Source organism: Pongo abelii, chromosome 8, assembly GCF_028885655.2.
Source record: "Pongo abelii isolate AG06213 chromosome 8, NHGRI_mPonAbe1-v2.0_pri, whole genome shotgun sequence".
NCBI classification, from domain to species: domain Eukaryota; kingdom Metazoa; phylum Chordata; class Mammalia; order Primates; family Hominidae; genus Pongo; species Pongo abelii.
This window is the reverse complement of record NC_071993.2, coordinates 63,869,972-63,897,731: the sequence shown is the minus strand read 5'-3', so window position 1 is coordinate 63,897,731 and position 27,760 is coordinate 63,869,972. Positions and strand designations below refer to the sequence as shown.

General features: G+C 47.9%; 1 protein-coding gene across 3 annotated transcripts; it reads left to right on the top strand.

The window, feature by feature from the left end:
- Positions 1-1,011: 1,011 nt before the first annotated feature.
- Positions 1,012-26,701, top strand: PRXL2A (peroxiredoxin like 2A). 3 transcript variants are annotated; one of them, XM_054522364.2, is made up of 6 exons: positions 1,012-1,159; positions 12,714-12,876; positions 14,644-14,735; positions 18,095-18,235; positions 19,556-19,720; positions 24,509-26,701. In XM_054522364.2, exons 2-6 carry the CDS (start codon positions 12,732-12,734, stop codon positions 24,620-24,622), a joined length of 657 nt encoding a protein of 218 aa, XP_054378339.2. In that variant the 5' UTR covers positions 1,012-1,159; positions 12,714-12,731; the 3' UTR covers positions 24,623-26,701. The 3 variants fall into 3 exon arrangements, with proteins under 3 accessions (XP_054378339.2, XP_054378338.2, XP_054378337.2); XM_054522363.2 differs by having other exon boundaries at positions 1,067-1,159; positions 12,697-12,876; XM_054522362.2 differs by lacking the exon at positions 1,012-1,159 and adding an exon at positions 1,402-6,385 and having other exon boundaries at positions 12,697-12,876.
- Positions 26,702-27,760: the final 1,059 nt, after the last annotated feature.

Here is a 27,760-nt window from a genome sequence, read left to right as displayed (position 1 = left end):
AAGTGATCTACCCGCCTTGGCTTCCCAAAGTGTTGGCATTACAGGCATGAGCCACCGAGCCCGGCCAACCGCTAATATGTCTCGTGAGTCAGCTCTGCTGTCTCTGAAAGTCCAACCTCCTACTTTTTGTTTTTTGTTGTTAAGACAGGGTCTTTTTTTTTTTTTTTTAAAGACAGGCTGGAGTGCAGTGGCGCGATCTGGGCTCACTGCAACCTCCGCCTCCCGGGTTCAAGCGATCCTCCCACCTCAGCTCCGGAGTAGCTGGAAATACAGGCACGCGCCACTATTCCTGGCTAGTTTTTGTTTTCTACGTAGAGATGGAGTCTTACTATGGTGCCCAGACTGGTCTTGAACTCCTGGGCTCAAGCGATCCTCCCAAAGCCCTGAGATTACAGGCGTGAGCCAGCGCGCCGGACACAACCTCCTACTTTCACGGAAGTGTGGGCACTTCCAACAGGAGGAGTAAGTGGAGGAGCGGTGTGTGACAAACCCGCCTCAGCGTCGCCCGGAGTCCGCAAGGCTGCGGCTCACCGTTCTCTGCCCCATAGCTAGCATTGTGGAGTGAAAGGGAACGTGGGTGGAGGATTGAGGTTGGCAATTCTGAATCTGTACATACAGCTTGAAGGGGCTCATCGAATGTGTCGGTCCTTTAGATTCCCCCTGCCCATGGAGGTTAAAAAAAAAAAAAAAAAAAAAAAAACAGAAAAAAAACCCTATCAAAAGAGCTATTCAAAACCAGGCTGAAGATTGGCCAGCCTCGGCTGCAGGACAGGTGCTTCCAGACTCCATTAGGGGTGTCCAGCGCCTTCTTTTGCCCTAGGCAGCGCCCTGAAGAACGCGTCGGGGCCTCGGTTCGCGGACTCGAGGAGTGGACCGACCGAGCGCTGTGCATAAAACGACCGGTGGAGTACACGCCCGAGCGCCACCGGGGATAGGAGACCGCGGCCCGGCGGTCTGCGAGTCGGGGGCAGACCCGGAGCTCCTCCCACGGGGGGCGGGGCGGGTCACATGGCGGTGGCGCGGCAGCGCGCGATGCAGCACAGGCTCGAGGCTGCGCAAGCGCGGGGCCCGCCCCTGGGACCCTCCGGGCCGGGCGGTTTGGTCCCTTAGCGCCCGGGCGTCGGGGCGGCAAAAGGCCGGCAGAAGGGAGGCACTTGAGGTAGGTGCTGCGCGCCGGGGCTCAGCGAGGCACGTGATGTCCGTAGGCGGGGCCTGCCGCGGCATAGGTGGGGAAACTGAGGCAGGGCAGGGCCGGCGGCGCGCGGTAGGGTGGGTGCTGGGCTGGTGAGGCGGGCCCCTCGGGTCCGCGCCAACTTTCCTGGGAGCCGCCGCAGCGCTGGCGCTCCCTCCGAGGACGACGACCCCTCCGCCACCCTGCGTGGCGGCGGGTGGAAAAACCCTGCGCCCAGGCGTCGGAGAACGGAGACGGGGACCCGGCGCTGCTGCGGCGGGCTAGGGCCCCCTCTGTCCCCGCCCCCAAGCCTTGAGTGACACCGGTGGCGCCAACCTTCGCGAATTATTGGGACAAGGAACAGAGGAGAGGGCCCTGCCCTGGAGCATGGGCCCGGGGGCGGCCCAGCTGGACCAGCCCCAGATGCGGACCTGGCAGTCCTCGTCCTCGTCTCTGTGCCTGCTTAGGGTCGTGTCTTTTAAGAGGGCACGGTTTCTAGCGTTGTTCAGCGTTTTGAAGGCACCTGTTCCCCCTCCTTCCCAAGAGTCACAAACGCCTGACTTTAAATTGGGTAGAGCCCAGTTGTAAACTTAACAGCCCTGCTGAGGTCTAGGAATGAAAAGATGAGCAATCTGCCCCCAGGGTTGTTGCTGGGGCGGGAGGTGAAGGCGCAGGTGAAGATGGTTAGAGGCAAAGGAAGGGAAGTTAAGGCCCAGCCGGTCCAGGGCTGTGGGAAGGAGGCACACCCGGGAGTCCACTGCCGGACCGGGGTTCACAGCTGCTTCTGCGTCTCTTTTCCTTGCCACATCATGCTGTCTCCACAGCCCAGCAACCCAGAACTCAGCTTTTTTGTTTGTTTTATTTTAATGTATTTTCCTTTGAACCTGGCAGGTGGTTTTTTAAAAAGAAAATAATCAGGATTTGTTTTGAAAAGCATTGTGAAAGAGTCAGCTTGAATAGTCTTGAATGCTCCTGCTCCGGCCCAGCTTTGGAGAATGAGGATTGGGATTTCCGCTGCAGACCCCGACTCGTTACCATACTCATTCATCAGAAAACTCTTCATTTTGTGTACAAATAACGTTTTGAGGGTAATCATTGCTCTAGAAATGAAGAATTATACATCGTATTTATTGCACTTTTTGTAAGGTACTTCACAAGGCACCTCCTATACATTTAATCCTTTGATTCTTGCAAATCTGTAGAAGGTAATTAAGGAAGCATTCCCATTTTACTGATGCAAAACAGTTCCTTGTCCAGGTTTATACAGCTTGCAAGAATTAGAGTTAGATATTATTCTTGGCGTGGGCCTTTCCTATATCCCCCTCTTTTATAAATGCATGTCATTTAGTTGAGACCTTCTGCATTACTTCTGAAGGGGTACAAAAGACATTTCTGATGATTGTCTCATCTCGTGTCATTTAAATGGTGCTCAGAAAGTTTGGATAGGACTGGAACTCTAGGGCTCAAGCCCCAGGCTCTGTCCCTATCTATGCAATAAGGCAGCTGTCCTGCCAGTTGGGTTCTTGCCTCTTTGTGAAATGTTGAGCAGAAGCTCCAAGTCTCTTTCTGCTGTGGCTTGTGTGGCGAAAACCATCCTGAGGTGCTGTGCAGAGAGCCAGCCTCACCTTTGAGCTCAGTGGCCTCTGGCACAGGGAAATTACAGCTGGGCAGTGTCGTTTGCCTTCTCTGGTGCTGCTAGTGCAGGAGGCAGTGTTAGCTGCTACAGGAATAGCATGGAGCGGGCCTGCAGGCCAGAGGGGCTGAGACAAGCCAGTGTTCCCACCAGACCTAGAACGTTCACCAGAAAGCAGGCCTGCAGTGACACAGCTGCAGAAGTTCACTATTTTGTGCCTGTCATGCTTCAGATATCTTGTCTTTATAGGGGCATGAGTGAATCTGAGCCCTGCAAAAGAAAGATAATGCTGCTTTGCCGTTTTCTAGTGCGTTACCGCATTGCAAATTGCTCTTCTTATATAATCTTTACGACAACTTTTTAAAGTGCCCTTGTTTTTAAGAAGACACTGAGGTTCAGAGGGATAAAATAACTCTCAAAGAGAGAAAACCCAGGATTATTGGCTTTTAGCCCAGTGTCTTCTGTGGTATTGCCTTGCCTTCCTATCCACACTCATATAACTTGATGGAGCCGGAGTTCTGAGCCCAGACAGGAGGCTGTGCAAATGAGATTAGAATGGCTTGCTCTTTGTGGGGGCCCCTACAGCTTGACGAAACAAGAGGACATAATCAGCTACTGGGAAACCCTGAGATATGCCCAAGAATGAGGAATGTGGGGGCTGGTGCTGCTTTCAGCATCTATTCAGAGGTTTCTGAATCTGGCATTGGAGAGTAGGGCTGGGCCAGAACCAGACAGATACACACCCCAAGGAGAGTTGGAGACTGAGGCAGGTAGGTGAGAGCTCATTGCAAGTGACTGGTTTTGTGGTATATGAAGACAAGGGTGGGTGGAAGGGCATCTGTTGCGCATAAGGCTTTGTGTGCCTGCATCATCCATCAGTCTACTAGACAAGGATGGACAGAGTCTTGTTACTGTGGGGAGGAGAGGTGCAGAATGGCTTCTCAGCGGAGACTAGGCAATGAGACCCTTAAGACATTTGGCTTCAGATTATAAGCTGCTTACCAAGGATTGGGCTTGGGAGAGGCTGATGATGTTCTCTCCAGGCAGCAGATTTCCCAGGCCCTGTTTAGGGGCAGTCTTGCTCTTAGCTTGCCTGAGGCCAGTGAACAGGCTTCAAGACCTGCAGGGCCCCTCTTCCTGAGCCCAGACTCCCGTGCTATTCCAGCCTTAGAGGCCACTGGCCCGTGGCTGGCTGCCCAGGACCCAGCGTGTCTGATGCAGGATAAACAGTCATGAACTGGAAGTTGGGAGACCCAGACCTGAGTCCCAGCGCAGCCACTGACAACCTGCCCTGCCCATGTGACCTTGGACTAGCCAGCTCCTTCTCTGAGCTTTAGTTTCTTCATTTGCTCAGTAAAATGAGCTGAACCAGCGCTTTGAGGGAAGGAGAGGGAAACAGAGGAGACCAGAGAAGGAAGATGAAGCATCCTTTCAAGCCTTATTCACTGAGAGCCTGAGGCAAGGAGGCCCATGTGCACTCTTAGTTTTTTGTCTCCCTCAGCACCATTTCTTGCTTCTCCCCTGTCTCTGCCTCAGGCCAGCTCATTCTGAAGAGGGAGGACTCCCTGGTTGGGGCTGGGCTGCACAGGTGTACCCTTGATGTTTAGAATATGATGCTGTCTCTACTTGTTTCAGACATGATTTAACTCACCCAGTGCTGATACTTTGTTTCATTAAGACTTTATCAGTTCCTGCCCACAGGCAGCTCCTGGAACAGTCAGGAGTTAGGCCCAGCAAAGGAGGCAGTGTGAATGTGCACACCCAGCAGGAGAACAGTGGTGGCAGGGGTTCCCATGGCTTTCTAGACATCAGATCCCTGTAGTTGCAGTCACATGGTACTTTAGAGTCTTTGGATGTCAGAGCTAAGCAACCTCATAGAATTTTGAGTTCCTTCCTGTCTCTATACAGATGATGTGATCCAGGCCCCGAGTGTCTTCATACCTTAAGTCAGATTGCCCTGCTAGTGAGCAGTAGAGCGAGGACCCAGCCTAAGGTTACCTAAGTCCCAAGCTAGAGTGTTTTCTTTAATGTCAAGCCAGCCCTGTCCAAAATTGCCTTTCATACTGAACTGAAATTGGAATTGAGTGGTTACAAGTTCCAAGTCTGCCTCACTGTGGAATTCTAAGAGTAAAATTCAGATAATTTCATTAACATTTAATGCCTGGTAATTACCAGGATCTGTGTTGAGTGCTGGGGATGCAGGAATGAAGACGACAACACATTGTGCCAACATATTGTGGAGACAGACATGTAAATAACTAAAATTTACAAATTCATTTGTGCATTGTGCAGGATTATAGGTGTGTGCGCACACACATGCATGCTATAGAAGAAGTCAGTGAGCAGTCAGTTGTCAGGGCTTTCAGGAAAGGCTTTGGAGAGAAAGTGTTATGTGTGCTGGGCCTTATGAATAAGTAGGCATTTACGTGGTTGGCCTGGGTCGGAGCGGGGGCATCCCGGGCAAAGGAAACAACATGAGCAACACTTGCTGAAGCCAAGCTGTGGAGGGCCCCATCAGCTGGCATGCTGAGGAGTTTATTGTTAGTGAGAGTCTGAACACAAGGGAAAGGTGTAATCAGGTTGGGGTGTGCTGGGATCGCTCTGACTACGGCATGGAAAATAAACTATAGAGGACCAGACTAGAACCAAGCCAGATTTAGTTCTGTGGTTCTTGAAATAGGCTAGGGACAGAGTTATAGGATCCTGGGTTTGGACAGCAGCAGTGAGGTCAAGAAGAGGATGGGTAGCAGATACATTTTAGAAGATGGACAGAATTTCCTGAGTCGGTGTAGGCAGTGAAGGCAAATGAACAGTAAAATGTGAACCCCTTTCCCCCACCGCCCCCCCTCCCTGCCCCCCCATCTACTGAGCCATGGAACTCCAGCAGATAAATCGACTTTAGTTTCGGATGTGGTACAACAGAGATACCTACAAAACCCCCAAGTGGAAACTTTGGGTCAGAACAGCAATAGGAACTTGGAAGTCAATAACAAAGTGGTGGGAGAAGTGCTGGAAGTCACCCAGGAAGGGAGTGTGGGTTGAGGGAAGCCAGTGATGTGGCAGAAAAGGAAGGGAAAGCAAAGGGAGGTAAAGAATAGACAGCAGGTGAGGAGCCTCAGAGGTGCCAGCTGACTTTCCAGGCCTGGGGTGAGGAATGGGGCAAGGGAGCAGGCTGCACAAGGAGCCACAGAGAAAAGGACATCTTCTTTTATTTGCACTAGTGTGACATGGGCTGTGTTACGAGCTTTGCTTCTTTAGTCTGCGCGGGATAGCAGAGGAGTCTGGTGGCACTTGGGAAATGTTATAATCTGCATGACTGCAAATGACTCAAAGGTTTGCTCAACTTTTTGAAGGGCTAGGGGGCCTTGGCAGCTTTCCATTTAGATGTTTTCTGGAGACTGACTGTTGGCAGCTGAAGAAGCCCCAGGGTTTCTGGGTGGCCTGGTCCTGCCTATGGAGTGACTGAGCCTAGGGACCTAGTCCCGCCTCCAGCCCTCCCCTTGCTGCCTGCCCAGGCCCGTCTGCTCACCCCTGGGTATACTTCTTTGTCAGGAGAAGCAGAGGTGTGGACGCTGTGTATGGTGAGTGCCTTGTTCCCAAGTTTGAAGTGTCCGAGGTTGGGGGTAAGAGACCATTTGTGGAAGGGAGTTTCCTTGTATAGGAAAGAGACAGGGTCTCAAAACTGGAAACTGAATTTGGCGAGGGTGGGGGTGGGGGTGGGGGGGTGTTGAGGAACCTAGAATGTTCTGACTCCAAAGTGACCAGTTTTTGTTAGACTCATAGGATGTCACTGGGGATCATTAGGAACTTCCTCATGGAGTTGAGAAAAATGGGGCCTGGGGAGGAATTGACTCAGTATAGCCTAGGGAGCCTGACTGGGTCTCCTCCTCTTGCCCCCATGTTCAGACCAGAGCTGCCACTCTGAGCTGCCACAGCTGTTGTTTGTTTGTGGCTTTATCCTGCTTCACCTTCTGTAGGAGAGGGTGGATCAGATAAGCCCAGCAGTGGGGAACTGAATGCTATAGCTGTGTCAGGTGGGGGCTGGCTCTTCTGTAAACAACGCTACTATTCTGTTTCAGAGAAACTGACCCTTTCCTTAATGGAAGGGGGATAGAAAGGGGGAGGAAAGAGAAGGAACATCTGGTGTATGGTAAATTTCCTTTAGAGTAAACATAGTTTGACTGTACATGATGACTGAAAAAATGTGATTAAAAAAACATTCTCTTTAAGATAAAGGGAATCATACTCCTGGATCTCCAGGACTGACTTCTTTCTTCTTTTCTTTGTTAATCAACAATTACAGCAGATGTAAACCCACTTCTGAATGTGTGGCGAGAAAAGGTAGTCTTTCAAGTTTTGGAGTCCTAATCCTGTTGACTCGGGTCCAGGTTGTAGTACCGCTGCCTGCTGGCTCTGTGACACAGGGGAAGTTACTGAACTCTGAACCTCAGCGTTAGCTGCTAAACAGGGTAATCTTTGCATCACAAGACTGTTGAGTGAATGAAATTAGGCCATTACTGACAGGCTTCTAAGACCACTGACTGCAGAGGTACGAAGGATTGCTGGCCTCCATACCTCTGCAGTCTTAGAGGCCCATGTGAAAATGCATCGTTTCTGTTTAGAAATTAAAGTTCCTTTGATTGTCCTTTTTTGTGTGTAGGAAAAGTTGTGATTTCAGAATTCAGGGTCTGCTCACTGCTCACTGTGCAGCAAGTCACAGTAGTACATGCTTCAAGACATGCCAGGATGGGAGTTGCTTTGTAGCCAAGGGGACTTGGATAAGAGGCTAGGCCTGTGTGCTCTCCAGGTATTCCTGAAAGTGAATTTTCTGTGCTTCTCTCTGGCATAAGAGTGGGCTGCTAGAGGCCCACTGGGTGCGGTCTGTCCATGGAGAGGCCTGACGCTCACCACTGGTCCTGATAACACTCTCAGCATGGTGCTGCAGTGCCTGAGGATGGGGTCCACCGCCCCAGAGGACTGATTCTCTGCTCACACTTTCAGGATCACAGTGGGAGGTTGGAAGACAGCACTTCTGGGGGTTTTGAGGTCTGAATCTTGTACCCAGCCCTTGAACTTGAGGTATGGAGATGGGGGTCTTTGGAACATAGAAGTTTGAGTTCTCAGGGTTCCTTCAGCACTGACACTTGCCCCAGTCAGCCCGCTGTCTCCCAGCTTAGCTGGCCCCATCTCAGCCTAGCCTGTCCATGCTGCCTCCTGTGTCCTACACCGGCTCCAGAGCCACTTCCTTCTGGGTGCTTCTGTGGCTACCCAGACAGGCTGTCATTCCTGCACCACCATAGCCTCATGCCCATACCTTGCCCAAGCTGCCCCACCTTCCCACTTGATTTGTTATTTGTGTACCAGGTCCATATTTTCTTGAGGATTGTGTATCATTTTATGTCCTCCCAAATCGCCATTTATTGAAGAGGTCAGTACTGAATAAATGTTTAGAAATAAATGTTGAGTCTAGTTGAGTTGAATTCCCTTGTGCCTAGGAGCAAACATGCCAAATGCCCATCACTGGACAGTGGGAAGGTGGAGGCTGTTTGAGTGTGGCAGGGGTGGGTGTGTTGGAAGAATGTGGAGCTGACTGTGAGGGGCCCTGGACTTTGTGAATGCCCTGGTGTGTCCTAGGAGTCAGAGTCCATTTGCGGGATAGATGTAAGCCGGTCTTTGTATACTGACACAGAAATGCCCATCAAATCTGTGATCAGAGACCATTCAATGTGCTCCTGAGTCATAACACAAGTCTGAGTCATAACACAAGTCAGAAATCCAGGAACATTTTGGAAGTGCATAAAGGTACAGAAGTTGTTCCAGGCTCTGGGAAATCTCTTGTTTACAGCAAGCAGATAAGAGCTGTGGTTTTCACCATTCTCAGCAAACTATCGCAAGGACAAAAAACCAAACACTGCATATTCTCACTCATAGGTGGGAATTGAACAGTGAGAACACATGGACACAGGAAGGGGAACATCACACACCGGGGACTTTTGTGGGGTAGGGGGAGTGGGGAGGGATAGCATTAGGAGATACACCTAATGCTAAATGATGAGTTAATGGGTGCAGCACACCAACATGGCACATGTATACATATGTAACAAACCTGCACGTTGTGCACATGTACTCTAAAACTTAAAGTATAATAATAATTTAAAAAAAGCTGTGGTTTTCCTCCTAATTGTTCTGTGAACTATAATCCAGTAATGTGTAACTTTGTCAAATTAAAGAATTGGAAGCAGGCCTGTGGCAGGTTCTTTCCTGTTTGTCCCAGGAACTTTGGTTGTCCATAAGCCATTGTCTCTGTAGTTCAATTTTGTTGAGTTCATTTCAGCATGCACTTGTGGTGAGCCTGCTTTGTACCAGATGTGCGCTGTGCTAGGCATGAGAGATTCAGAGATAAACTGCAGAAAGTCGCCAAAGGAGAGAAATCTGACAGGTCCAAACCAGTGTGTCAAGCACATCAGAAGAAATGTGGGTGATGTTTGGGCACAGAACTGAGGAGGGGGTGGATCAACACCTCTTGGGGGTGGAAGTGGGAGGCTGGAAGTAGGGGGCTGGCAGAACATCAGGGAAGCCTTCTTAAAGAGGCCTCTGAGTTGTGAAGCACAGAATGAAATAGGATATTCCAGGCAGAGGGGTAGAGATGTGTGTATGTCTGTAATGTTCTGTTCTCAGGGTCTTGGCTGGGGGCCCAGCTCTCCAAGGCCAGACCGCCCTCGTGACTTGACTTTATTCTGGTGGCTGATGGCCAACCGAGCGCAAAGTCCTGAATTCTTTGCCCTAACACAATGCTTCTCAATCTTTAATGTGCTTATGAATTGCCTGCCAGTCTGACTAAAAGGCAGTATAAGATTCCTTAGTTCTAAGGTGGGGGTTGAGATTCTGCATTTCTAGATGGTGCCATTTATGGGTTACGTTTTGAATAGTGGGTAGTAAGAAGCTCTTCTTTCTCAGCACAGGTCCCTCATGTCAGACACACCATAGCAGCACCCCCTTCCCCAACACACACACACTGATTTTCCTTTTCTTTTTCCTCTTCCCAAGTATATAGATGGCAAATTCCTCTTTCTTAGATGTTGTTTTTGTTTGGTTACTGCCCCCCGCTTACCTGGAACTTCTTTTCTTCTTCTTCATCTTTTTTTTTTTTTTTTTTTTAAAGGACAAGATCTTGCTCTGTCACCTAGGCTGGAGTTCTAGGCTGTAGTGATTCTCCCACCTCAGCCTCCCAAGTAGCTGAGACCACAGGCGTGTGCCACCATGCCTGGCTAATTTTTTATAGACAGGGTCCTCCCATGTTGTCCAAGCTTGTTTCAAACTCCTGGGCTCAAGCAACCCTCTTGCCTCAGCCTCCCAAAATGCTGGGATTACAGGCATGAGCCACTGCACTCAATCAAGGTTCTCTCTTATTCCTTTTTTTAAAAAAAAATTATTTTAGATTCATGGGGTACGTATGCATATTTGTTACATGGGTATATTGTGTAGTGATGGAGACTGGGCTTTTAGTGTACTCGTTATCCAGTAGTGACCCTTATACCTGATAGGTAATTTTCACCCCCCCCGCCCCCTGCCCTCCCCTCCCCTCTTCAGCAGTCCCCAGTGTCTGTTATTTCCATCTTTATGTCCATGTGTACTATTGATTAGCTCTCACTTGCAAATGAGAACATGTGGTATTTGATTTTCTGTTTCTGGGTTAGTTCACTTAGGATGATAGTCTCCAGCTCCATGTTGCTGCAAAGGACATGATTGCATTCTTTTTTATGGCTGCCTCTTTTATTTCTTAAATCTGAATTTCCAGGTGGCTTCAATGCTAGTCTGGCCTATCCTCTCCTTCCCAAAGTTACCACCGACTCACGCCCACCCCCACTTCATGCAGTGCACCCCTCACAGCCCCCACCCTTGGCAGTGACCTTCGGATTTCTAGGGCCTTTCCTGATCCTTTGGAGACATCCTCTCCCGGCCAAGTCCTGCAAGGGAGACTTGAATCGGAGGTTCGATGGGCTGGGGTGAGGTGGGCCACACAATTACCACACCCACTCCCAGGCCTATCCCCGGTGATCTAAACACACAGAAGCAGGCTGGTACTTAGGGAGGAAGGCACCAGGGTATGCCAGAGCTTAGGATGGTGTGAAGACCAAATGGAAAGATAGATATTGTAAGTGGTTGTTGGGAGAAGGAAGGCTGGAGGTGGGGGTACCTTGTGGGCTGCTTCCAGGAGCTCCCACCCACAGGCACAAGTCTTCCTAGCTGGAGAGGGGCCTCAGTGAGGCACCCAGGCAGATGCCAGGAGGAACACTGAATTCTGACAGAACCTGCCTGGAGCTCCATTTCAGTTGCAGAGACCCTTATCTTATGCAGCTATCTTTTGCCCAGCCTCCTCTGCAGATGCCACAGGACCTCCTCTTTCTTTTCTTTTTTTTTTTTTGAGACTGAGTCTTGCTCTATGACCAGGCTGGAATGCAGTGGCACAATCTCAGCTCACTGCAACCTCGCCTCCCGGGTTCAGACGATTCTCCTCCCTCAGCCTCCCGAATAGCTGGGATTACAGGCATGCGCCACCATGCCCAGCTAATTTTTGTATTTTTAGTAGAGACAGCGTTTCACTATGTTGGCCGGGATGGTCTCAATCTCTTGACCTCGTGATTCACCCGCCTCGGCTTCCCAAAGTGCTGGGATTACAGGCATGACCCAATGCGCCCTGCCAGGACCTCCTTTTTCTTTTTTTCTTTTTTCTTTTTTTTTTTTTTTTTGAGACGGAGTTTCGCTCTTGTTGCCCAGGCTGGAGTGCAATGGCACAATCTCGGCTCACCGCAACCTCCACCTCCCAGGTTCAAGCGATTCTCCTGCCTTCAGCCCCCCAAGAAGCTGGGATTACAGGCACGCACCACCACGCCCAGCTAATTTTGTATTTTTAGTAGAGATGAGGTTTCTCCATGTTAGTCAGGCTGGTCTCAAACTCCCGACCTCAGGTGATCCGCCCACCTCGGCCTCCCAAAGTGCTGGGATTACAGGCATGAGCTACCGTGCCCTGCCAGGACCTCCTCTTTCTGATATAACATCTGCATTTGTTTGGCAGACATCTGTGTAGTTCTGTTCACAGGAGAAAAAAGTCAGATTACTAAACACCAGTGTTTAACAGTGGCCATCAGTAGGTGGTAGCTTCAGAGAGTATTTGCTTTCTTATTGACTATGGTTTCATGTATTCTCTTTGTTTTGTTTTTTACTATAAACGTATTTTGTTTTTATAATGAGGGAGAAATAAAACTCTTCTCAATTGGGAGAAATTACTGCCTGCCTATAATGAATGAGGCCCTGCTGGGCACTGGCTGGGGGCTTGATGAGTAGGATATGGTCCCTGTTTCTGGAGGGTCCTCAAACTAACGAGTAAAGAAGATAGGGGAACAAAACAGTGTGGTTGGTGTTCTAAGTATCCTCTGATCACAGAAGAGAAACCTGCCCCTACCCAGGGACGTGATCCTGAGCCACCTGGATTGTGAGGGAGAATCAGGCATTGATGAGGAGGGGAATGAGGAAGTAGTCTGCCTACAGGGGACATAGCTCAGCACAGCTCCACAGAGCTAGGGGCTGCAACTTGGGGCATGAGAAGAGAGAGCAGCAAGAGAAGCATTTGAGAAGGCTGTCCTTTCTGTCATCACTCCTGACGCCCTGGTGAGCTCCACGGTGCAGGAACCTCCATGTGTGTGCTGCATCCCCAAGTTGTGGTGGCAGCAGGTGCTTAGCAGCTCTTGTCCAGTCTCACCTCTGACGCTGCTGCTCCCCTCCCCTGTCCTGACCTCCTGGTTGGCTGTCCTGCCAGAGCCTTGCCTGGAAGATGAAATTCCAGCTACCTTGTGGGAGCAGTAACGCCTTCTTCCTTCTTCTCAATCTCCAGAAATGTCTTTCCTCCAGGACCCAAGTTTCTTCACCATGGGGATGTGGTCCATTGGTGCAGGAGCCCTGGGAGCTGCTGCCTTGGCATTGCTGCTTGCCAACACAGACGTGTTTCTGTCCAAGCCCCAGAAAGCGGCCCTGGAGTACCTGGAGGATATAGACCTGAAAACACTGGAGAAGGGTAAGTGGTGACCCTTCAGGTCTCAGTACTTTTCCAAGGAGCTGGGATACAGGCTTACTTACTGTTTTCTTTCTAAACTCTCTCCTTTTTTTAATTGAAAAGATAATATAACAACATTAGGAAAAATTTAATAACAATTTTTAAACTAGCAATAATTCTATTACCCTAACACAGTAATTTTTATTTTGGCATATTCCTTTCCATGTGTACATATTACATAGTTGTGCTTGGCTTAGGTGCTGTTTTACATTTTAGCTTTTCTTATCAAAAGCATTTTTCATTATCTGTTGTTGTCTCTGTAACTATAATGATAAATTGCTCCATAATATTTAGTAATAATTACCATCTTTTACTAAACCAGTGCTTCCAGAGTGTATTCTAAGGAATTCCAGGCTTGTGGGATCGTCAAACTAAAAGGAGTTCCTGAGTCTTGTATGGGAGACACATTTTATCCAATTCCATGCTCCTGATGCTCAGCACAGACATGTGCTTATTAGAATGAGGTGTCTAGATTGCTGCTGATTCAGGCATGGCCAGCCCCTCCCTGTGAAGAAGCTGTGGTGTCTGAGGAATCACTTCAAGGTCGCCTGTTAGAGCAGACCTGCCTATCTCCCTCTTCTGGGAGACTACTAGAGTCCATTGTGGACAGCTTAGAGCCACACACTCAAATGTGTTAGCTCTGCCTCCTTGCTGTGTGCTCTCAGTGTTAGAGCTGTAGCTTGGTGGGATTTCAGTCATGCCAGTGGTGTGGCAAGAGAGTTAGAGTGGTGAAGGTCTCATTGATGGCGTGGTCACCATGTTAGCCCCCCAGGTGGAAGTCATCGTCATCTGTTTAGTAAGTAAGGAAGCTTGCCAAAGGAAGGCAGGAGATTGTGCAGGTTTATAGTAGGTCACCTTAGTAAGATACTAAGAGAGAGACCTGTTAAGCTTTGTTCAACCCAGGGTTTCCCAATCTTATTTGATTACAGACTCTTCTCCCCACGCTCTCACCCACCTGACCACACTTTTTTTTTTTTTTTCCACCTAACATCTACGGGAACATGGATCCCTCTGGGAAATACTAAAATAATTAAGGGCTCATGTTTATTGAGCCCTCACCAACTCTATATTACCAGACATTGTGGTGAGCACTTTTATATTCATCTTTCAATATGCCTTGTGGCCCAAAGTGGAGCTACTAGATATTTGCATTTTACAAATGAGGAAGCTGAGGTTCAAAGAGCAAAAATAACTTGCCCAGAGTTACACAGCTAGATTCAGACTTAGTTGGACCTTAGAGCTGGGCTTCAACTACAGTACTGTACTACCCCAAAGCATTTTATTCCTAGGCATCTTCTATCCTCCTCTGTTAATAATATTGCAGTTAACATATTTAGGTTAAAAATTTGAGACTTTTTCAGTTTGGGCCATGTTTCTCTTCTAAAGGATTATTATACAATATCTGATGACATCAGCAATAGACAAAATGGCCATTTTTCCAGAAATGTCCCACTTCTGAATGTTCAGGTTGGAAAAAAGATTTTCATGGTGGGAGGGACCTAGTGAGTATATAATAGGATTCTTAAGCTTGGTTAACTTTCCTCAGGAAGGTGAGTATTCTGTCTGTCTGTGTTTCCTGTGTGTCTTTTCCCACATGTGAAATGCCTGTCCAGGTCCTCTGCTAGGCCGGGTCTCTGACCTTGGCTGGACTTAGTGTGGTTCATGAGCTGCTTAGTGATTGGGGCTGGGCCGGGAGGAGATATCGAATTCCCTTTTTTTCTCTCTTAGAACCGAGGACTTTGAAAGCAAAGGAGCTATGGGAAAAAAATGGAGCTGTGATTATGGCCGTGCGGAGGCCAGGCTGTTTCCTCTGTCGAGAGGTGAGTGCAGATGAGGATCTATTCAGAGAAAAGGATCCTGGCAAGTAGGGGCCATTGTTTTCTGGCCAGAGCCAAGGGCCCATAAGCCAGCTTTAGCCTTTTACCCACATGGTCTGTTCTGTTATTTGCTCTAGGTATTTCTTTTGATTTGTGCTCTATTTCTGTTTTGTTGTTTTTTTTTTTTTTAACAACTCACCCTCTCCTACTGGGGTTAGCAACACATCTGACTTTCCCTCAGTACTCCCAGGCCTTTCACCCTGTGCTATACCTTCTGAGTCCTGGACCATCTTCCAATTTAATCAGGGGCAGCGACCAGGTCCAATTCCGTGCTTCTGATGCTCAGCACAGACATATGATGTGCTTGAATTGCTTCTGATTCGGGTGTGGTCAATCCCTCCCTGTGGTGAAGCTGCAGTGTCGGAGGAAACACTTCAAGGTTACCTACTAAAGCAGACCTGCCTGTCTCTCTCTCCTTGGGGAGCTCCTAGAGTCCATCGTGGACAACTGAGAGCCACATTCTCACGTTAGCTCTGCCTCCTTGCTGTGTGCTCTCAGCATTGAATCTGTAGCTCAGTGGGATTTCAGTCATGCCAGTAGTGCATTTAGCATGAGAGTTTGTTGAAAGTTGGAGCTCACTGACTGGGTGGTCTCCAGGTTGGCCCCTCGAAGGGAAGACATCATCTATTTGTATGTGATGGAGCTTATCAATGGAAGGAAGGAACTGTGATTGTTGAAACACAAAATGCTAGTGTGAGAAGGAACATTGCAAATACTTGGATCTAGCCTTGTCCCTTTATAGGTGGGCAAACTGAGGACCAGAGTGGTTAGTGGCCTGTTTGTGGTCACACAGCTAGTCAGTGGCAGAAGACCCAGATTCTGAAATTACTGCCCTGCCTGGGAGAAGACTGGGAATGACAGTATTCCTGCTCTTGAGACAACTTTGCATCTCAAGCAGTGGCTGTGGCCCTGTCCAAATCGTCATCCTCATTCTCCTGGTTCCCCTCCCTGACCCTGAGGCACCACCTTTCAGCCTTGCTGATCTCTGCATGCTTGTGTGGCTGGGCTGGTGAAGAATCCACTTGCACTGCTGGATGCATGTGATGCCTGCAGTACCCTACCCCCAGGGCATTGTGTGCCTGCTATCTCAGTGGGTCCTCACCATAGCCCTTGGAAATACAGCTTGTTGTTTTACTCTCGTTTTATTATTCTCATTACAGAGGAGGAAACAGTTACAGAGGTTGTAACAAAGCCACCCTGATCGGGGAGATGTATTAATTTCCTATTTCTGTAACAAATTACCTCAAACTCAATGGCTTTAACCAGCACAGATTTATCTTGTAGTTCTAGAGGTCAGAATTCCAAAGCGGAATCTGGTTGCATTCCTTCTGAAGACTATAGGGGAGAATCCATTTCTTTTGCCTTTTCCAGCTGCTAGCGGCCACCTATGTATATTGGCTTATGGCTCCTTCCTCTATTTTTAAGTCAGCAATGGCTGGCAAGTCAGCAATAGCATGGAAACCTGTTTTGACTTGATTTCTTGGGGCCATTAAAATCCAGAAGGTTCCAAGAGCAACAGTTCTCCCTAATTATAACCTGTTTCCCTCTGTACTGGTCTGTGCCCACATAGAACATTTAGTGGAAACTTATGTTTCCAAAAAGATGGGTGGATGGCAATCTGAGTTATTTTGAGTGGCCCAACTAGCAGGTATGTGACTCAGTTTCCACATCATGGCTTTGTATAGTGCCACACCAGGAGTAAAGAGCCAGGGAAAGCGAGTAAGACCTTTCATCTCAGCCAGGTGCAGTGGCTCACGCCTATAATCCCAGCACTTTGGGAGGCTGAGGTGGGAAGATCACTTGAGCCCAGGAATTTGAGAAAACCCTAGGCAACATAGCGAGACCCTGTCTCTACAAAAAAAAAAAAAAAAAATTAGCCAGGCGTGATGGTGTGCACTTGTAGTCCCAGCTTCTCAGGAGGCCGAGGCAGGAAGATTGCTTGAGCCCAGGAGTTCAGGGCTACAATGAGCTATGATTGTGCCACTGTAGCTGGGCAACAGGGCAAGACTCAAAAGGCCAGGTGTGGTGGCTCACACCTGTACTCCCAGCACTTTGGGAGGCCGAGGCAGGTGGATCACTTGAAGTCAGGAGTTCAAGACCAGCCTGGCCAACATGGCGAAACCCCATCTCTGCTAAAATACAAAAAATTAGCCAGGTGTGGTGGTGTGCCCCTGTAATCCCAGTTACTTAGGAGGCTGAGGCATGAGAATCACTTGAACTCAGGAGGTGGAGGTTGCATTGAGCTGAGATTGTGCCACAGCACTCCAGCATGGGCGAGTAGCATGGGCGACAGAGCAAGACTCCATCTCAAAAATAAAAGACCTTTCATATTACAAAAAGGTGGTTTTTGATTATATCAAACACAGTAGTCCTCTGCTCTAGGGCAAAATTTGCCGGTCAGTAAAACTCTTGATAAATGTATTGTAATCAATTCTGCCTCATTAGTTGTCTTTTTTCTTACTCTAGAAAATAAATGAAAAATTAAATGTAGTTGCAAGCATACCACAGCAAATTTGTACTGGAGATGGGCAGACTGCATTTAAAAGGATTTGCTGCTCATTCTTTAATTCTGACACCAAATGTGAAAAAAGGATTGAGTTCTTAATGTTTAAGCTTTACTATGACTCATGCAGTTTCCCTCATTCATCTAGCACACAGTTCCTGAGAGTCAAGGGTGTCTGCATCTCTCAGCTCAGCTGCATTCTCCCCATTGTCCCCCTTCAAATCTTTGCACCTGGTATTTAGCACCTGTTTTATACTCAGCCATGTTCTAGGCACTGAGGGTTCCAAGAAGTGGAAGACATAGTTTCTAACTATTAGAAACATTTGGCAATTTAAGAGACAACACTCGTTAGTGGTAACATGCAGACTCAGTACAGAAAATGTCACCAAACAGGGAAGATAGGATATGCACAGAGAAGTAGGGCTTTACTTCAGGGTGGACTAGCCAGGGAGATCTTTTTAGAACAGGGATACCTTTCCAGTGGGTAGGATTGAGCTGAAGAGAGAAGGAAGGTTATGGCTAGGGGAGCGTGTGTCTGCTGGGCCCTTGTGTTAGTTTGGTCTAGTGCAGGGAAGGGGCTGGGAGATGATGTAGGAGAGAAGCATTGTGGGTAGGAGGAGAGGATGTGTTCAAGTATGGCTGCTCCCAAGCTGTGGTTAGGACAGCCATAACAGGAGCCTTGCCTCTGCTTCCCACTGGAGAAGACAAGGAGCCTGGGCTGAGGAGGGAACCTGACATCCTATGTGGAGGCCCACAGCCAGCTGGGACAGATGTCCCTGAACCCTTGTGTCTTCCACAGGAAGCTGCGGATCTGTCCTCCCTGAAAAGCATGTTGGACCAGCTGGGCGTCCCCCTCTATGCAGTGGTAAAAGAGCACATCAGGACCGAAGTGAAGGATTTCCAGCCTTATTTCAAAGGAGAAATCTTCCTGGATGAAAAGGTATGTGTGCTGGGAAGCTTTTAGACATAGACTGCTGGGGATTGTTCTCAGCTGTGTGATAGCGGGGTGGCCCAGGTATGTCTGGCCTGGAGCTAGAGGCTGGCCTTCCCTTCAGCTGTCCTGAACTTGCAAGGCCTTTTTCAGCCCCCTGAGAAGAGCATGATCAGACATTTTAAAGCTGTCCTCTCAGTTACAGACAGTCCCTGACCATCTGATGGTTTGACTTATGAACTTTCAGCTTTGTGATGATGCAGAAGTGATAAGCATTTAGTTTCTACATTTCTTCAAGAACCCATACAGCCATTCTGTTTTTCACATTCAATATTCAATAAACTACATAAGTTATTCAATACTTCATTATCAAATAGGCTTGTGTTACATGATTTTATTCAACTGTAGGTTAATGAGAGTGTTCTGAGCATGTTTACGGTAGTGTAGGCTAAGCTATGAGGTTAGGTGTATTAAATGCATTTCAATGTAAGATATTTCAACTTATGATGGGTTTACAGGGACATAATCCCATTGTAAGTTGAGGAGCATCTGTATTACTTATTACTTAAGACTTTCCTGCCATGTGAACTGGGAGAGTAGGAAATAGCTGAAACTCCAACAGGTTCCTCCACTGTTGGGGGCCTAGTACAAAGCCCCACACCCTGTCCCTTAATTCATTTATTTATTTCTCTTCTGCTCCCACCTCTGCAGAAGGTAGCACTGTTACCATCCTGTCAGGTGGAAGACTAGTGAAAAGGTAGAGTCAGAATTGAAAGCTACGGGTGTCACCCTAGGTCAGGCCTACCTTGAGGTCAGAAACGACCCAGCAGGGTTCTGTTTCCTTGGCAGTTGAGAATGGACCTGGATTGGCTGGGCATGGTGTCTCATGCCCGTAATCTCAGCACTTTGAGAGGCTGAGGTGGGCAGATCACTTGTCAGGAGTTCAAGACCAGCCTGGCCAACGTGGTGAAACCCTGTCTCTACTAAAAATTCAAAAATTAGCCGGGCGTGGTGGCAGGCACTTGTAATCCTAGCTACTTGGGAGGCTGAGGCAAGAGAATCGCTTGAACCTAGGAGGTGGAGATTGCAGTCAGCTGAGATTGTGCCATTGTACTCTAGCATGAGTGACAGAGCAAGACTCCATCTCAAAAAAAAAAAAGAGTGGACCTGGATGTGGGCAGTGTGTGTGTGTTGGGTAGGAGAGAAGACTGGAACCAGCAGCCTTTTGAGTCTTTGCCTTAGAACCAATGCCCTGTCGGGAGACTTTCCTCCTTGAGGAAGGCAGGCATGTAGAGTACTCATATGGCATCTGTCTTTCTCACTTCATAGAAAAAGTTCTATGGTCCACAAAGGCGGAAGATGATGTTTATGGGATTTATCCGTCTGGGAGTATGGTACAACTTCTTCCGAGCCTGGAATGGAGGCTTCTCTGGAAACCTGGAAGGAGAAGGCTTCATCCTTGGGGGAGTTTTCGTGGTGGGATCAGGAAAGCAGGTGAGTTCTTGGTGTTTACTTGTGGTCTGTTGGTGTCTGTGTCTGTGAGTGTGAGACTCCAACCAGAAGCTGGAGTGGGGGTTGACTTTCCCTGTTTTGGGTCTCCTAGCCTTCCTTCTAGCAAGCCAGGGAACATGAAGAAGGGAAGGGAAGGCAGTTGTTGTTTATCACACATCTTTCTCTGCTAGTAGCTCATACTTGAATCTACTCACTCATCACAGTGACACCATGAGACAGTTTGATCATTTTGCAGCCAAGGAACTTAGAACTGAAAAGGGATGAGCAGCTGCACAAGAAGCACAGCTCATCGGTGGCTCTGCTAGGCCTGAACTCAGGTCTGCTGACTTTTAAGTTCAAGGAGCACAGCTCATGGGTGGCACTGCTGGGGCCTGAACCCAGGTTTGCTGACTTTGTTTTGTCTTCTGTGCTTGAACAAAAGCATAGTTTTATTCTGTTTTTGAATTTACTCTCTCGCAGTGTTCCAGGCCACATGGATGGATGACAGAAAAAAAAATAAGAGGAGAAAATAAGGAATAGAACTAGGCCTAATTAGGGGAAGTGGCAAGGAGGTGGCGGGGAGACGATGCTTTTTTCTGTGGGGATCTTGGTGTCAGGGCTGCCTAGGAAAGGTATCTGACTCCTCTGCAAACAGGCTATTATTATAGGTCCTGGCTGTGAGGCTCCACAAGCAGCATGGAGCCCTAGGGGAAGGTGTGGAAAGGAGGAATGGGGTCTCTGTAGGCCCAAGAGCCGGGTGGGCAGTTGTTTGTGTCAGAGTCTAGGCAGCCTTGAGCTATGGTGGCTCCCCTGCCCTGGAGAGCAGTGTCAGCAGAGGCCAGGAGGATGTGTAGCAGGGATGGAGCAAAGTGGATGAGGGGGCTGGGCGTGGTGGCTCACACCTGTAACCCCAGCATTTTGGGAGGCCAAGGCGGACGGATCACTTGAGGCCAGGAGCTCCAGACCAGACCAGACTGGCCAACATGGCACAATTCCATCTCTACTAAAGAAAAGCTTAAAAAATTAGCTGGGCGTAGTGGTGCGTGCCATAGTCCCAGCTACTTGGGAGGCTGAAGCAGGAGATTTGCTTGAACCCAGGAGGCGGAGGCTGCAGCAAGCTGAGATTGTGCCACTGAACTCCAGCCTAGGCGACAGAGCAAGACTGCGTCTCAAAAAAGCAAGTGGATGAGGGAAGGGTATGGGAGAAGGACCTGGAAACTGGTGGCCTGACTTCTAGGCCTGTCTCTGTCAATTTTGGACATGACATTAATGTGTAGAAAGTGTTTTCTTGCTGTAGAAAGACGGGGTTTATCTGCATTGTTGGATCTCACTATTAATGTTGATAATTACATACTCTTCCCAATTTGGGAGGAATAAAAGGGAATAGAAATCCTTCAAGTTTAAGCTTTCTTTTTTTTTTTTTTTTTTTTGAGATGGAATCTCACTGTGTCACCCAGGCTGGAGTGCAGTGGTGCGATCTTGGCTCACTGCAAGCTCCACCTCCTGGGTTCACGCCATTCTCCTGTCTCAGCCTTCTGAGTAGCTGAGACTATGTAGGCATCCGCCACCACGCCTGGCTAATTTTTTTGTATTTTCAGTAGAGACAGGGTTTCAACTTGTGATCTGCCTGCCTCGGCCTCCCAAAGTGCTGGGATTACAGGCGTGAGCTACCACTCCCGGCCTAAGCTTTATTTCTTATGTTTTCCTTTTACAGCTTGGTAACTGATTCGCTTGACTATATTAGAATTTAGCATAAAATGGTGTCTGATTTAACATAAACCTATTTGCTAATTTTCTGGTAAATCTGTCAAAGTGTCTTAGTAATAATGGTTTCCAATGAGTGCCTGTCTTGTTCTACGTGTTCAAGTACATGGTCTCATGTCTTCCTCACAAACCAATCTAGGATGTTAGCCATTTTTATTCCCATACACATATACAGCAGTCGGCTTAGAGATTTAAAATAACTCAGCCAAAGACACAGCTAAGTGGTACAACGGAAATGAAACTTAGGAACTCAAATCTGTCAAACTCCGGAGACCCTGCCCAGCCCTGTCCTGCCCCTAGCCTCTCCTGCCCTGCCCTGCCCCTAGCCTCTCCTGCCCTGCCCTGCCCCTAGCCTCTCCTGCCCTGCCCTGCCCCTAGCCTCTCCTGCCCTGCCCTGCCCCTAGCCTCTCCTGCCCTGCCCTGCCCCAGCCTCTCCTGCCCTGCCCTGCCCCAGCCTCTCCTGCCCTGCCCTGCCCCTAGCCTCTCCTGCCCTGCCCTGCCCTGCCCCCAGCCTCTCCTGCCCTGCCCCTAGCCTCTCCTGCCCTGCCCTGCCCCCAGCCTCTCCTGCCCTGCCTCTAGCCTCTCCTGCCCTGCCCTGCCCTGCCCCTAGCCTCTCCTGCTCTGCCCTGCCCTGCCCCCAGCCTCTCCTGCCCTGCCCTGCCCCTAGCCTCTCCTGCCCTGCCCTGCCCCTAGCCTCTCCTGCCCTGCCCTGCCCCTAGCCTCTCCTGCCCTGCCCATCTCCTAGCCTCTCCTTGGAGGTGTTTCCCAGTGACCACTTCCTGATGTCCTTATGCTTGGGCAGGCCACTTCCCCAGTGGATTGCCCATCCTCTCCCCACTCTGACACTGTGGGGTTCCTTCCCCTACCCGCCTCTGCCTTCTCATGGCCTCTAGGGCAGGGCTTGGCATGCCTGCCAGCCTTTTCTTGCCCGGCGATGACTCATCTGGTGCTCATGGGCCCTATGGCACGTTTCTGATGTTGCTAGGTGTGTTTGACTTTGTTGGTATTCCCTGGAGCCGCTGGCCTTCATTCTTCCAGGAGGAAGGTTAACTGGCTAGCTGAACTTCAGGACTTACCTCAGTTCTTGTTGGGTATAGAGTTTTTGTAGTCTAAAATTGGGGTGGTGGGGATTTCCTTTTTTTTTTTGAGATAGAATTTCACTCTTGTTGCCCAGGCTGGCGTGCAATGGCACGATCTCAGCTCACTGCAACCTCCACCCCCCCGGGTTCAAGCGATTCTCCTGCCTCAGCCTCTTGAGTAGCTGGGATTACAGGCACCTGCCACCATGCCCAGCTAATTTTTGTATTTTTAGTAGAGACAGGGTTTCACCATGTTGGCCCGACTGGTCTCAAACTCCTGACCTCAAGTGATCTACCCACATTGGTCTCCCAAAGTGCTGGGATTACAGGCGTGAGCTGCCGCACCTGGCCTGAATTTTCTTTTTAATAACAATCTTGAAAGCATTCTTAAAGAAGCAGCAGCTGGGCAACATAGCAAAACCCCATCTCTATAAAGAATAAAAAAGTTTAGCCGGCGTGGCGACGTGCACCTGTAGTCCTGGCTACTTGGGAGGCTGAAGCAGGAGGATTTCTTGAGCTCAGGAGTTCAAGGCTGCAGTAAGCTATGTTCGCACCACTGAACTACAGCCTGGGAAACAGAGCAAGACCCTGTCTGTAAATAAATAAATAAATACAGAAAATTTAAAAACAGCAGAACATTAGAAGGTGGGGAAAACCATCCTATGAGCTCAACCACCATGGACAATCCATTGGAACAAAGCTGAGTGGCCTTTCCTTTTGTTTTGCTTTGCTTTAGAAAATTGTACCTTACTAAACTAGATGTTCTTTTTTCATTTAACAGTATATTGTGAACATTTTCCTATGTCACTATATATTCTTAGTTTTTTGTTCGTGTTTTTGTTTGTTTGTTTAGATGGAGTCTTGCTGTGTCGCCCAGGCTGGAGTGCAGTGGCACAATCTTGGCTCACTGCAACCTCCGCCTCCCAGGTTCAAGGGATTATCCTGTCTCAGCCTCCTGAATAGCTGGGAATAAAGGCTTGAGTTACCATACCCGGCTAATTTTTGTATTTTTTAGTAGAGACCGAGTTTCACCATGTTGGCCAGGCTGGTCTTGAGCTCCTGACCTCAAGTGATCCACCCACCTCAGCCTCCCAAAGTGCTGGGATTACAGGTGTGAGCCACAGCACCCAGCCTATTAGTATTTTTAATGTCTGTATTATGGTTTACTGAGCAAGTAAATATAATTTTCTGATCTGCTTGCCCGTAATCACCACAGTGTGGTGGGCCTTTTTTTTTTTTTTTTTTTGTAAGTCTTCATAAATATTGACACAACGTATTTACAGATTTTCTTTTTAAGATGAGTTTCCAGATGTAATGAATCAAAGAACTCTAACAAGGATTCCTTGATGCTGATCTCAAACATGTTATTTTGTCTTTTTTTTTTTTTTTTTTTTACCACCTCTGACTTTAGATAACTTTGGGGTATCCTGTGTCTTAGTGCATTTTTCTTCACTGTATGAGAAGAAAGTGGCTTCCAGTTTCTTAGGAGACTAAAGAAAAAAGAGGGTCTCTCTTTTAGATGGTCATTCAGTGCCTTCCAAAGTCTAACTTCTGAGCTCCACTTCCACACCTTTGGGCCTTTCTGTGTTAGCTTCATTTTTTTCTCTTCACCTGGTATGTTCTTTTACCTGCATCTCTACTTGTAGACATCCTGGTTACCCTCCATGCTTTATCATCTGTGAGGCCTTCCCTGATTGCCCTTGTCATGCTTTATCACTTCTGACTTCCTGCTTCTAGAGAGCTGCTGATACAGGCCAGATGGATGTGGCCTTCCCCGGTCTATCTTCCCTCAAAGACTGAACTCCTTGAGGGCAGGAGCCAGGCCATATTTGGATCTGTGTCCTTTGCTATTCAAGCAAAGGGCTTGACAGACAGCTGGTCCTCGATGCCTGTCTCATGAATGAAAGATTTAGGATGAGGACTCACATTACCTCTTGTTTCCTTTTAGGGCATTCTTCTCGAGCACCGAGAGAAAGAATTTGGAGACAAAGTAAACCTACTTTCTGTTCTGGAAGCTGCTAAGATGATCAAACCACAGACTTTGGCCTCAGAGAAAAAATGATTGTGTGAAACTGCCCAGCTCAGGGATAACCAGGGGCATTCTACCTGTGTTCATGGGATGTATTGTTTCCACTTGTGTCCCTAAGGAGTGAGAAACCCATTTATACTCTACTCTCAGTATGGATTATTAATGTATTTTAATATTCTGTTTAGGCCCAGTAAGGCAAAATAGCCCCAAAACAAGACTGACAAAAATCTGAAAAATTAATGAGGATTATTAAGCTGAAACCTGGGAAATAGGAGGCTTAAAATTGACTGCCGGGTCAGGTGAGGTGGCTCACACCTGTAATCCCAGCACTTTGGGAGGCCAGGGTGAGCAAGTCACTTGAGGTTGGGAGTTCGAGACCAGCCTGAGCAACATGGGGAAACCCTTTCTCTACTAAAAATACAAAAATCAGCTGGGTGTGGTGGCACACACCTGTAGTCCCAGCTACTCGGGAGGCTGAGGCAGGAGAATCACTTGAACCTGGGAGATGGAGGTTGCAGTGAGCCGAGATCATGCCACTGCCCTCTAGCCTGGGTGACTGAGACTCCATCTAAAAAAAAAAAAAAAAAAAAAGATTGCTGTGCCTCATTACAAATGCATATGGTGTTTGAGTGCTGTTGTTTGAAATTATTTTTCTTTTTGGGTCTTCAAAAATCCGAGAAAAGTTGATGATTGACTTGAAGATTACAGAATTTAAGGTTTTTTGGCATGTGTGTTTTCTATTAATAATTGGTTATGTGATGTCAAAGTAATACTTTCATAATAGAATTGACATGCTCTGGGATAGTTTGACAAAGGTAAATTATAAAGTGAAATCTCTCATTTCATTATCTTCCATTCTAACCTTAGAGATCTGTTTCTCTAGAAAAAATGACCACCTCTGGCTTTAATAAAATTATGCATCAGAAATCACCTGTATGTACAAGATTTTCTGATAAAACTAATATTTACCATATAATTGGCTGAAAGTAAAAAAAAGTCAGCATTCTCCATGGCTTAGGGGTAAAGTGCCTGGGGGGATTCCTCTGGTTCTAGCTATCTAAGTGGTTGAAAATGACCAGGGAAAATTCATCCCGTCATTCATGTTAGTAATTTTGCTGTCTTTCCTAGAGGAATGACTTCGGTGTTTAAAATTGGTAGCTGTTTTTCTATTGGTCTTTTAGCCTAATTTGGGAAATCAGAAGAAAGGACATAGAGATGATGAAATATAACTTAATTTCTTAATCTTTTTTGCTTGAATTTTGTCGTGTATGTTTGAGTGACATCATCGAGACCTACCAGGGAGCTCGGCTGCAGGGAGTCTACTCAAGGCATCAAACTGGCCCAGGAGAAGAAAGGTGGGGGTGGAAATAGGAAATAGTGTTTACCCAGGGGACTGGCCCAGCCAGGAGGAGAAGAGAGTCAGTATTTACCCAGGAAAGCAAGAATGGATACTGATGTTGGAGGTAAAGCCGGGAAAGTAGGAGAGCATCGGGATTGAGTATGCAGAGTGAGTTAGGGGTGAGTGGTTCAGGACTAAGACCCACTAAGACCATGCTTGCATCTGACTTCATGTAGCAGTGGCTGCACGGGGTATGCACAGGCCCATAAAGGGCTGGGCTTCTGCAGCAGTTGAAGCCACAGCCTTTGGTACTTGCACAGGGTTGGTACCTGTCATCCTTGGGACTCCAGCTACTGATAGGATAACTCAGTACCTAAACTTAGAACTTTAATACCTAAGACACTTGATGCTGAAACAGTTCTCTTGCAACTAAAGAAGAACCTGAGGTCAGGTGTGGTGGCTCACGCCTGTAATCCTAGCACTTTGGGAGGTTGAGGTAGAAGGATCACTTGAGGTCAGGAGTTCGAGACCAGCCCGGCCAACATGGTGAAACCCCATCTCTACTAAAAATACAAAATATTAGACGGACGGGGTGGTACATGCCTGTAATCCCAGCTACTCAGGGGGCTGAGGCAGGAGAATCGCTTGAACCTAGGAGGCTGAGGTTGCAGTGAGCCGAGATCATGCCACTGCACTCCAGCTTGGGCAACAAGAGCGAAACTCCATATCAAAAAAAAACCTGAGAGGACATTGCACCAATGGAGATGCATCAAGAGAAACATTTTTGTTTTTTTGTGAGCTCTCACCAACTTTTTTCCCCTGGGTCCTCACGTGCAGTGTGGTCTTCTCTTTCTGATTAGCATGTCACTTTGGAAAGAGCACTGGATTGAGTCATGAAGCATATTCAGTTTCTAGTTTACCAGTGTGATCTTAAGCAAAGATCTAACTCATTGGCAAAATGGGCATAATTCCTTCCCATTCAGGGCTGTTTATAAGTCACTGAGGGAATGATAAATATTATGACACTGCTTCTCAGACTGTAATGTACATGCACATCACATAAGGACCTTGTTAAAATGGAGACTTAAAGAAAAAGCTGGACACTAGTTAAAGGCAATAATGACAGATTTTACTCAATAACTACTGCAGAAGGAGAGCGTCCTCAGTATAGAACTGAGCTTAGCTCCAATCTGTGCAGAGGTGACGGAATTTTAAAGAGGGGAGGGAGGAGGTTCAGATAGAACTAGGGAAGTGGAAAATTACAAAAAGCTGGTAAGGAGATTGGTCTATGTGATTAGGCTATCTGTGTCTACTATCAATTTTATCTGTCAAAGTTAGGATCCTAGCCTCCCACAGAGACCAGGAGTCGGCCTTATCATTCCTGATAATTATATGACAAAGGGATGGCTCCCAGAAAAAGTGAGAAACACATTCCTGTGCAGCAGAAGATACATATATCCCTCAAAGGGACAGAAAGGATTTACAATTGTAAATTTTATAAAGTAAGTCCTCTAAGAAGATGGAGGGGTTGGGTGCCATGGCTCATGCCTATAATTCCAGCATTGGATGGCCAAGGTGGGTGGATCACCTGAGGTCAGGAGTTCAAGAGCAGCCTGACCAACATGGTGAAACCCCGTCTCTACTAAAAATGCAAAAGTTAGCCTGTCGTGGTGGCACACACCTGTAATCCCAGCTACTCGGGTGGCTGAGGCAGGAGAATCGCTTGAACCTGGGAGGCGGAGGGTGCAGTGAGCCGAGATTACGCCACTGCACTTCAGCCTGAGTGACAGAGCGTGACTGCATCTCAAAAACACAAGAGGGAGATTAGAAAC

Bases quoted from the DNA above. Each gene is read 5' to 3' on its own strand.
- PRXL2A (XM_054522363.2), top strand. From the start codon at position 12,699: ATGTCTTTCCTCCAGGACCCAAGTTTCTTCACCATGGGGATGTGGTCC. The intron at 18,236-19,555 runs GTATGTGTGCTG...CTCACTTCATAG, and splicing joins AAATCTTCCTGGATGAAAAG to AAAAAGTTCTATGGTCCACA. The intron at 19,721-24,508 runs GTGAGTTCTTGG...GTTTCCTTTTAG, and splicing joins TGGTGGGATCAGGAAAGCAG to GGCATTCTTCTCGAGCACCG.